We start from the raw sequence: 11,791 nt of genomic DNA, 5'->3' as shown, positions 1-11,791 counted from the left end.
TTGCTGAACGAGACTCAAAGGTCTGAGTCAGTAAAATGATCCGAACTTCCCATCACTACCAACTTCCAAGCAGATTATCATAACCCTCCTTTCCCAGGTTGCCGACTCTTATAACTGAGGCCCTGATCTTTAAAAGTTCCCCAAATTTTTGTTCAGAAAGTCCTGTCGCCCAGAGAAAATTGGGAATATGACCTCCGTAATGCGTTGGTGAACCTTTCTAGACAGAGAATTGGTGGTACTTGTACTTTGGGCACCTACTGTGAAGGACTTCGCTTTCTACTTACAATCACGTTTTGGAATAGGGGGTTTCCATCTCCACATCTCTTTTTGTGTGTAGTGATGCACTGTGGACTTGTGGTACTCTTCTTCCATGGCATTCTTGATGTTCACTAAGTTGTAAATTCTTTTATACTTTGTGCTGAATTTCTAGTTTCCTCAATGGTTGAGATTTCCCTGCTTTGATTTGTTTCCCTTTTGGGGGTCATGTAGCAGGGGGTCTGGTTGTTGTGTCTGAAGGCACACATATACTGCCTAAGGATATCTTTGTGCGGAACATCATAATCATTCCAGATATTGCGTACATACACTTGAGTCTCTAAGTAGTTATAATTAATTTCTATACAGGCAATAAAATGTAACAGTTCACTATACTTATGACACTAAAAGCTTACAATACAGTGACAGAGACATAGCCATTGTCCTCTGGGGCATGTTGAAATAATCAGGTAGGTCAAAATATCAAGCTCAGCAGAAGACACACGTCATCTTAGTCGCTTTGTAAGTCTGTCTGTATCTTTGAGTGAAGGAGCGGTGGTCTGCTCCCCTAGCACTGTTTGGTGGTGTGATAAAATGTCTATCTAGAGCGCTGTGCTGCTTTGCCTCTGTAGTCCTCGTAGCATAAGAATTGGAGTGCCTGCCGGGCTCTCCTCGATATATGCAATGGCGGGGTTGTCATATGCCATTTTGGCTTTCAGTTGTGGGGACATTTCTGAGAAAGGGTCGTGAATGGCGGCGTCCTTCGCACACTTGCAGTGGTCTGTGCAGCACAGAGTGGCGTTAGTGATGAAGGAGTCCATTGGCTTCAGGGAGCGCATCCACCTGGGAAGGAAGTCCCATGTCTGCAGCTTCTTTGGCAAGTGATCTGGGCTCCTGTTCTGCAAGCAGTTGATGATTGCAATAAAGAAGAGAATTCCAACAAATGGTGCTCCAACTCCTACCATGACCTGCCAACCTGCCATGGAAAGGCCAAAGACCAGTGACGGAAGAAGGAGGAAGCAGATGATCAGGTAGAGAACAGCAAACCAGCGGTACTTGGACGTTCTTTCTCCGAGTGTTTTTGCCATACGGATGGGGAATCTCATGAATGGGGCAGGGTACCAGAGGAAGATGCCAGAAATGTTGAAGAAGAAATGGCAAAGAGCAATCTGGAAAAAAAAAAAAAAAGCAGGAATGTAACTTCTACTTAATAATAGCTCTAATTGTTAAACACACCAACACATCTGTCAGTGCTTAACCTGCTTATCCAGTTCATGCTCAGAGGCATCTGGGACCTCATGTACAAAATCTTGCTTAGATTCCATACTGGAATTTTGCTTGCACTCAAAAGGGAAAAACAGTGCAAAAAAATACATTTATAACACCGTACGTTCACCACATGCCACGCCAGGGAACTCATAGATCTCAAAGCAACTTAAATCTTTGTGCTCATGCACAGGCTTTTGGTGACTCCTTGTTACTGCCTGCCACATTTCAGACTTGATCCTGAGTTGAGTTCTGCGTGTACGCATTTGTCATTCCAACGGATGGTGCATCACAAACATGTGTAGTAACAAAATGCATTGTTACAAATGTTTGGGTTGGACCATTTGTTCAAATGACAAATGCAAACACGCGTGACTCTACATTGTGCCAAAGTTAATGTATTTTATTACTTCATTCCTTACAAAATACATTCCAATAGACTGTGCACTGCAAATGTTAAAGCTGATGTCTACATGGATCACATAGATTTTAACCCATAGCACAGATAGTAGATAATAAAAGGTAGAAAATATTTTGACTTATTATTCCTTCGTGCTGCTTTTTGCTAATAGAGGCCAAGTCCCCTGTGACCTTATAAACTAAAATAAAAAAATGAATAAATGGCGATTGTCCTTCTGTTTAATTCTACACTGTCTGTTACTACACTTTAATATAAATTCCAATAGGCCGAATACATATGGCAAATAAAACGTAATCAGTCTCCGTAATAAGAAAATAATCTATCCATCCATCCATTTCCCAACCCACTGAATCCAAACACAGGGTCACGGGGGTCTGCTGGAGCCAATCCCAGCCAACACAGGGCACAAGGCAGGAACCAAACTTGGGCAGGGTGCCAACCCACCGCAGAAGACAATAATTATATTCTATAAATAGGATAAATCACTGTGATGGCCTTTTAAGGTTTGTTGCATTTCAGAGAAACACAGAACTGTGAATCTGACTGACGTTTAAAGCCATTTGAAGTCATAGTTACTGTAGTTTATATTTTCTAATTAAGCTTCATCCACTCTGTTTTCCGTCAACACTTTCAATAATTACTAATTATTTCTAACATCTTGGTTTTTTTCCCACAAGCTAATACAGTATATGATTGATCTGACATCTACTTTGGTTCATTTGTGCTGGATGGTATTTATCGCTTCACTTCACTTCACTTTTGCTCTTTGAATCCTGATGAGGAAAGTGGCAGCAACCACCTGACCTGCACAGACAATCCCACACTAACCTTTATAACGTTTATCAGCACCGTCTGAGGAAATCTCTGATGATCCTAAGCAAGGGGGCCGGGGTGAGTGGGGGGTCAGGGTGCTACAGCACCCCTTTTGGTTGGGAGAATAATTGAGTATTAGCATGGCTGGACATCTACACAAGCTAAGGGGGCTTGTTTAAAAAACTGCAAGTGTGAAAATAGGCATACACCAAAAAAAGAGTAAAATGCATACTCGTATGCCAAAAAAACCCAAATAAATAAAAACAATAATAAAAATCAGCAGGCAAACACACATTTCTATACAATGTACTCTTTATAAACCCCAGTCATCTTGTAAATGTGCGTTTGTGAACGTGCCTCAAATCTGTCTGGTTCCACCCAGAAACTGCCATATATGGAGCATGCTAATCAGCCTCATACATATGCAATCACGATGTGGCAGACTTTTATTGGCTGGTAGTCCAGCCACATGACGCATCCAGTAGCCTGGGATAGAAGTTCTCTTCTCTAAATTAGAGGCATGCAAAGAACCTTTGTTCAGTGGCCTAAACGCGGGCGTCAGCAACACGCGCAAATATGTTGAAAGGCAACGTGCTACTGCTGCTGTAAGTCCCATGAGCTCCAGCCACACCATACCTGGTATAAAAAAATAAAAAGGTCTAATCTCTGGAGACGAAGCGGATTGCAGGTTACTGGTAGGGTGTGCATGTAATGGGAAGATTTCGATCTGCAAATGACATCTGTAATTGGAGATGCCTTTTATGCGGCATTGTGTCAGAGCAGTCCTGTTGATAGGCAGTCTTATCTTGGCATCACAGATGACTTGCATGTAAATAGACTGTCACTGCTTACAGTTAACTAAAGCAGCCTCATTCTCTCTAGGTGCCCTTATTGCAATATGAGTGCATTAAAGTACTCCAATTACGTTAGGAAAAAGGACACTGGTGTAAATTACCTTTTTATGTTGGCAACAGCATGCTATGTTATGTCTATGTGCACCCACAACATATAAAAACTGGATATAGCACCATGTTGGTCGGTTAAAGGCTTCCAGCACAGCGTGTATGATGGAGTGAAGCTTGGCTGCGATATTCCTGACCAGTCAGCCTGTTTCCTGAGAAGTGACAACAGGAAGACCTAAAATAACAGTCTGTGCATCATATTCAACACATTTGAGCTTTGAGCACATTATAATAACAGCTCGGTGACATGACTCCTTATTTATCTGATTTGGCTGAATTTCCCCACTTGACCAAAGGTGTCGTCATTTCCCAGTTCCTTCGAAATATTATGTATGCATAGGTCAGAGTTGTCGTAAATATATGCAGGTTCCCCCATCAAGCTTTCTTTGATAAATCTCGACATTTGTGTGGGAAGTTTCTTACCTACATTTCAAGCCGATTTCTGTGCATTTGCCCCAGGGCTGCACGGGCTACACAGGACACAAAATGTGTTAAAATCTATGAAAAAATACAGCTTGTTTATCACAAAGAATAAACCCAGCTGATTGTGTCCTCTTTAACCTCATTACTGTTATTCCTAAGATAGCTTGTCCACAACTAGTCACACACACTTGTGCCATCATCCCAAGTTAAGCTGTCCCCAGTGCACAATGGCTGTCAACAGCTAGATGGTACGACCCACACAGGTGGCACCCAGAGAACAATCCTAACTACTAGTGGTGGCTAAGGAGCTGTGCTGGTATCTGGAAGGTTTCCGGTTCAAATCATGTTACTGCCAGAAGAGATCCTACTCTGTTGGGCTCTAGAGCAAAAGCCTTAACCTGATAATTGCTCCAAGGGGGCTCTACAATGGCTCACCCTATGCTGTGACCCCCAATAGTCACGCTAAAAAAGACAATTTCATCTTGGGGATAAATGAAGTATATCAAATTATCATAAAACAAAGTAGGTCCAAACCACCTGAAATGGTTCCCCTCAATCCAGAGAAGCTGAGGTTCTCCAGTCTTGATAACCTTAGCAAGAACATCGGATATGATCATCTCCTTCTTTCATATACTACCCAGACCTTCTGACCACAGGTGAGGATGGAAAGGAGGACTAATCAATTTTTGACAAGTTTTCTCCACATACTTAGCTCTCGATTTCACCTCCTCCAAAAATATTTTTCTCCAGTCAGATTGAGATTTTTGTGCATGAGTTTGTCAGAGAGGAGCACCTCATTACAGTAGATACTCAAGTAATGGGACTCCAGCATGTAGTTATACATCAAATGTTAAAAAAACTATGAAGAAGCAAAGTCAGACAGTTCAGGTGATGCATTAAAATATTTCATTTAGGTACACCCAGAGTTGTGGGAGAACTCGAGTTTGATTGAATTATTTTTTGTTTATGTCTGCTCTCCAACCAGAGGTTTGCTAGGCCCAATTATAGAAACAGCCATTCTGCATTCACTTGCATGCGGAGAACTAGAAGAAGCAGAACTTAGGAGGACATCTTCAGTAACATTTCCCTTATGGTGGGCAATCATATTAAAATGTTTACAGTGGATCCACAAAGTATTCAGACCCTTCACTCTCTGCACATTTTATTTAGTGTTGTCATCTCCAGTGGATACATTTGACATTTTTGCTCACCTGTCTGCACTCAGTAACCATAATGACAAAGTAAACAGATTTTCAGAAAGATCTGCAAATTTATTACAAATTTGAAATCTCTCCTTCATATCAGTATTTAGACCCTTAATTCAGCATTCTGAGGAAGCCCCATTGGCAGCAATTCCAGCTTTGAGTCTTCTAAGCTAAGTCCCTACAAGCTTTGGACACCTGGATATGAGTAGTTTTCCCTGTTCCTTCTGTGAGATCCTCTCAAACTCCATTCGATTTAAAGGGAAGCATCTGTAAAACTTCCATGTTAAAGTCTCTGCACAGATGTTCTATGAGGTTTAAGCCTGGGTGTTGGCTGGGCCACTCAAGGACACTCACATGCTTGTCCTAAAGACACTCCGGCATTGTCTTGGCAGTTTGTTTGGATCATTGTCATACTGACAGGTGAACCGTCATCCCAGTCTGAGGTGGCGTGTGCTCTGGTGCAGGTTTTCTTCTTAGACCCCTCTGTTTGTATTATCATTCACCCTTCTTTCAATTCTGACAAGTCTTCCTGTCCTTGTCGCTGACAAGCACCTCCGTAGCATGATGTTGCCACCACCATGTTTCACCGTAAAGATAATAATAATAATACATTTTATTTATATAGCGCCTTTCCCATGCTCAAGGCACTTACGGTCATAGGCGGGTAATGAGCAGTGCCTGGTCTTCATCAGACTTTGTACTTGGGGTTCTGTCAAATGAGTTCAGTATTTTGTTTCTCATTCTCTTTTTTTTTTTTTTTACCGTGTCCTGTTCGGCTGTGAAGCAATCAGAATTGATGTCTGAATGCTGGCGACTAGCCTTACAGTTTTTTCTCTCAGGTGGAGCGTTACAGCTTCTGCTGACGTCACGCCTGATACCAAAACTTTATAAGAAATATTTTCAGATGTTTTTAAGATTCGAACTGGACACGGAGACAAAAGTGAAAGAAAAAGAAGAGAGAAAAGGAGGAGATGGAGGTAAAGGGGGAAGGGGGGGGGGTTTCGTATAGAATAAATAATAAATGAACCAGAATCCGCTTCTAGACCTGCAGAAAGAGAGGGGGGGAAAAAACCACAAGACAAAAACATTGCTGCATCAGCTACATGAAGATATATAAAAGTAAAAATGTTTGCTGACAATCATACAGTAATTATTACTAAGCCATTAAGGGCCAATCACAACCTTAGGTCATGTGCTGAAGACGTCCAAGTCATACTTATGAAAGCACCAAGTGAGCACCAGCGTGCGTACGCACGCTTGTATGTGTAAGGTTTCTCTATAGGAGCATCCAATAGTGAGTGTGAAGGGCCACAGACCTGCCCCCAAAAACGTGCGGAAGATGGAGGGAGTTCCAAGCCCAGAGATCCAGAGGTCACCCCAGAGCGCGGAGACCCCAGGGAGGCCGTCACCAGAGAAGCCCCAAACCCCACTCGAGAGGCGCAGAGGATCACCCCGGGGGGCCACAACCAGCAGCCAGCAGAGTCCCGGGAGATATCAACAGCAAGGCCTCAGGCCCGCCCGCAGCCGCTCACCCCCGAGTCGGCCGGGCCCGGAACCCAGCAGCCCGGGACCCAAGGGTGACCCACCCTGCCGATGACCCAACAGAGCCCAGGAACCCAATCCCACCAGGCAGCCACCGGGAGCGACCAGACAGATGCTTAAGGCAGGGGGAGGGTAGGCAAAGATGTTGTAGCATTGCCAGATGTCCCAGGAGAGGGAAGGAGTCTCATTCTCAATCAGCCGCCCTTCAGACACATTCTTCCATCTGTGCAGAAGCTCTGTTAGTATGACCACTGGGTTATTGGTCACAACTCTGACCAAACCTCTTCTTCCTCAGTTACTCAGTTTGGCCAGATGGCTAACTTTAGGAAGAGACCTAATGGTTCCAGACTTCTTCATACACTTATTGCGGTTGATGTGCTCCTGGGAACACTCAAAGCTTTAGAAATTGGTGGATCCTCTCACCCTAAGCTATTAAGCCTCACCACAGTTTAATTGTGCAGGTCTGCAGAATGTTCTCAGGATTTCTTTGGTTGGTTTTTGCTCTGACATGCGATGTGAATTGCCGGATCTTCTAAACAAAAGCTGCGGTCGGTTGGCACCCTGCCCAGGATTGGTTCCTGCCTTGTGCCCTGTGTTGGCTGGGATTGGTTCCAGCAGACCCCCGTGACCCTGTATTTGGATTCAGTGGGTTAGATAATGGATGGATGGATGGATCTAAACAAAGGTACAATTTGTGCCTTTCTAAACAAGGTCCAGTCAACCCAATCTGCCAATGGTGAACTCCAGTCAAGTTCTAGGAACATCTCAAAAAGGATTGGAGCAAATCGGAGGCACCTGAACACAATCAGGAGTGCCACGGCACAGGGTCTGAAAACTTCCAGGAATGAGAGATTTCATGTTTTTGATTACTAATGAATCTGTAAATGTTTCTGCAAACATTCTTTCACTTTGTCATTATAGGTTATTAAGTGTAGATTGATGGGTTAGAGCAAAACACAATAATGTCTTCAGCAAGGGAAGGGATCTGAATATTTTGTAAATTCACTGTAAGTGGAAGAACCTGAGTTTGGTTGAATTATTATTATTTTTTACTTCTGTTTTCTACTGGTGGTGTGCTAAGTCCAATACTCTGCATTCAAAACACACGTGGAGATACTGAAGTAGTAGAGATTAGGAGAATATCATTATTGCTGGACCATTAAAGTTATGTGGAACTTTAAACTTACCTGAAATGCTGCAGCCAGTTTGTCTCCAGGACTTGCAAGTGCAGCCAAGATGGCAGTGGTAGTGGTGCCAATGTTGGAGCCAAGGGTGAGAGGGTAGGCTCTTTCGATACTGATGACCCCAATACCTGAAACAGCAGAAAAGGAAGCCATAACTAAACCTCTGTCCTTGTCATTAGTGTCACAGGAGCATGTTAGTAAGCGCATGGTGCTGCTCCTCTCCTGTAATGAAGCCAAGGAGATCCAAACTAATATTAATGAAGGAATCAAGGGAATGATAATTATGAATAAGAGCATTCAGCTGTGTGCTGTGTCATTCATTAGTGCTAAGCTTAAACACCTTGGAGTTTTGCTAATTTCACCCTGAGGGAACTGGACAAGGCCCAGACGGCTGCTGTCCACTTCCTCTAGTCCTTCAACCACCGTTCAGTTTTAAATTAGAATTGTAACCAACTGTATACTTGTTTGGAAAATTAACTTTCTTTTGTTTAATGAGAAGGACCCAGTTCCTTCTTAGAGTGACCATCTTTATTGTTTTTTATGTTTTGTTGATTTTAAGTCCCCAGTAGTTGCAAAATCTGAGGCTTAAGCCACAAGGTGACCTACATGATGCCATGGGCTAGGACAAAATGTGAAAGCAATACCAAAATTCCCCTATGGACTATTCATCACAAAGTTCTAAATATTTTATAAGTGTGTGGTCATTGCAACAAGTCAGGATCTTTGATTATTTTTAACATTTCCGAGGTTAAAAAGTATTGGGTTTTATTCAGAGAAATAAGTGAAGCGTGGCGTGGTCTCGCTGCTTCCTCCTAAATCTCCACAGGTAGGTGGAGGGGCAACTCTTAACTCGGCCATGCAGGAATAGTGCCCCCTAAAGGGCTGGTTCCTTACTTGTTCCTGATGCTACCTTCTTGTGAGAGGTGCACCACAAATATGGGCTAACGGGGATAGGGTTAGCCCAGGGGTCCCCTTACCGGTAGCTCACAACCCCTTTTGAAGTAGCTCGCCAAAGGGTTAATGAATCCTACATAAATTTGAAAACTTGATTAGTCAAATTAGGGGTGGGTGATCTTTCCAAAAAATCACATCATGATCCTTTTAACACAAAAATTATAATCCACAATCTGAACTGCAATCTCTCTTTTCAATGTGGCATACACTTAAGAGAATATCTGGAATCAAACTCATCAAGACCTAAGTAACACTTTATTTTAAATATCAAAGTTGAATTCAATTGTTCTCTCGTTTGCTAGCTAAGCAGAGTTAAAGACCACGCGCCGAAGCTGGAGAGTGAGTGAGGAAGGCCTCTCCCCTCGGCCCGCTGCGCGTTTCTCATGTTTCGCGCAAATAAATCGGTACCACAAGCGAACTCTGATACATAGCGGAATGTTCAAGATAATTATACAAAAAAAGAACGCAATCTAAATCTGTTACGTACTTCTCTCATGAAAAGTGGACAGACAGACAGACATTGGATTATATATATTATATATTAGTAAACCTTCAAAGTAATGTGCAGTTAAAGTCTCAACAGCATTCTCAGCATTTCTGGATCTTAGTAGAGCCAGATAACTAGAAGAATCTTCACCAAGCAGCTCTGAAAATGTCTGCTCTGTTTGGGTCTCCATACCTCTGTGAGTCTGACATGAATGTCATGAAATCAAAATTCAGAACAAGACGGACAGACGAACATTGAAATGACTCCATAAGAGTGAACCTCGGGGGGCTCCACTCCACCACACACCTGCCTCTCCATGCAGTGCCAGTCATCTGACTCACTCAAATGGCGCTTTTCCACTGCATAGTACGGCACGACACGGTTCAGTTCAGCTCACTTTTGGGGGGTTTTCCACTGGGAACAGTACCTGGTACCTGGTCCTTTTTTTAGTACCACCTCAGCCGAGGTTCCAAGCGCCGAACCGTTACCAAAACGTGACGTGTAAACTGCTGGTCACTGATTGGCCGGAGAAAATCGTCATTACTGCGTCACTGGCTATTCTTTTCTTTATACACGCGGAAGTTTGTGTCCCGTCTCTCCATCGCTGGACGCAGTTTGTTGCATAAGTGGATGAATGTTTCTTCAGACATTCGAAAGTTCCCAGCCACTGAGTGTTTGTAAAACCGGGAACAATCACATCCCACCACTCTGAGGCACGGTTAAATGTCCAAACAGATGGTCTGTTGCGGCGACTTTTTTGCAAAATGTGGAAGATCTGTAATATACAGAATCAGCATTTTAATGTTACACTGGCAGTTAAGTTCATTTTATGCTTTGCAACAGTGATAAAAGTTAGCTAGTGATGTGCTTTTTAGATGCTTAGCCTTGCGCGCGTCGAGCTAAAGTGTTGTCGTTGTCTGCGTGTTGTTGTAAAAGTTCCACGGTGTCACGGCAGTAGAGGCGGCGCAACTATAACGACACGTGAATAATCCCGCCCACTCTAAAGCGGTACTAAAGTGCAGTCGAAACGCAAACCGAGCCGAACTGAGCCGAACCAAGGTGAGCTGTACTGAACCGTGCTGTGCCGTACTATGCAGTGGAAAAGCGCCTAAAAACACATCACACATGCAACTGGACCTGTGAATAAAGTGACACAGTGACATGTGACAAAATGACAAAGGAATAAGTCAGATCTGTGGATTTGGAATTGCATTGTTCTGTTTTGACAGCATTCATGTTTTAATTCAATAGTGTGAGATACACCAGAAAATTCATACAGATGTACAAAATGAACTTGCAGGTGAACTGAATATTTTGTGTGATGTTGTAATGCAAAATGTGAGTTGTGGACACCAACATTTTGTAAATGTTCAGGCAAAACAAGCATATTCAGTTTGTTTGGGTTGAAATAAACTATGAGAATAAACGTTAGAAAACAGGAGTAGCTCTCGGCCATTTTCATTTTGTAAAAGTAGCTCTCAGGGGAAAAAAGGTTGAAGACCCCTGGGTTAGAGTCTGGATTAATCCTAGCCCTTATTTATTCCCTATATAAATGCAGTTAGACTTGTCTCCAAATATTGGGTGGTGGTCTTTGCTTCCATTTAGGAGACTGGCATCATCCCACCTGATTGGATGACAGGACTTGTCATTCCTATCTGGAAAGGGAAGGTTGATCGCCTGGATTACAGCAACTACAGTGGTAAGATCCTTGCTAGAGTCATCCTCAATAGGATCCGTGATCACCTGCTCACTTATCAGTGACCACAGCAGTCTGGTTTTAGACCTACAATGTCTACCAGCGATCACATCCTGACTCTAAGGGATCTTGTGGAGAGGAAATGCGAATATCAGCATATTTGTTGATTTTCATAAAACATTCGACTTGAAGCTGCTCTGTGGGACATTCTAAGATTTCGCGGGATCCCACAGAAGTTGCTGGATATCATGGCTGACATGTGCACTGGTACTGTTAGTGCTGAGCAGAGTGGAGGCAGAGCCTCTGTGTTTTTCCCAGTTAATTCTGGGGTTCATCAGGGGTGTGTTTTTGCTCCTACTCTGTTCAGGGCTTGCATGGGGGCATCCGCTGGTGAAGAAAGGTTCACTGATCTTGACTTTGATGAAAATGCTGTGAATTCCTCTGAGTCAATGGAGGTTCTGATCAGGGGTCTCGAGAGACTGAGTGAGGTGTCTGTGTCTGGGCTTGCGAGTGTCCTGATAAAAACAAACATCCAGGCCTTTAGTGACCTCTTAGGCTCGGCCATCAGCAGTGTGTCTGTCTG

General features: G+C 43.2%; 1 protein-coding gene across 1 annotated transcript in view; it reads right to left on the bottom strand.

Annotated features, from left to right (window-relative positions):
- The window catches only part of slc34a1b (solute carrier family 34 member 1b), a 41,129-nt gene continuing 29,338 nt past the window's right edge, over positions 1-11,791 (bottom strand). The window contains exons 11-12 of the mRNA XM_039774919.1: positions 8,075-8,199; positions 1-1,424 (exon numbers count right to left, since the gene is read on the bottom strand). Of these exons, the coding sequence (XP_039630853.1) occupies positions 858-1,424; positions 8,075-8,199 (692 nt within the window). The 3' untranslated portion in view covers positions 1-857. The remainder of the gene's footprint in view (positions 1,425-8,074; positions 8,200-11,791) is intronic.

The sequence above is a fragment of the Polypterus senegalus genome, chromosome 13 (genome assembly GCF_016835505.1).
Source record: "Polypterus senegalus isolate Bchr_013 chromosome 13, ASM1683550v1, whole genome shotgun sequence".
In the NCBI taxonomy this organism is placed as follows: domain Eukaryota; kingdom Metazoa; phylum Chordata; class Cladistia; order Polypteriformes; family Polypteridae; genus Polypterus; species Polypterus senegalus.
Note: the sequence above shows the minus strand (reverse complement) of the source record. Positions and strands in the feature narration are given on the sequence as shown.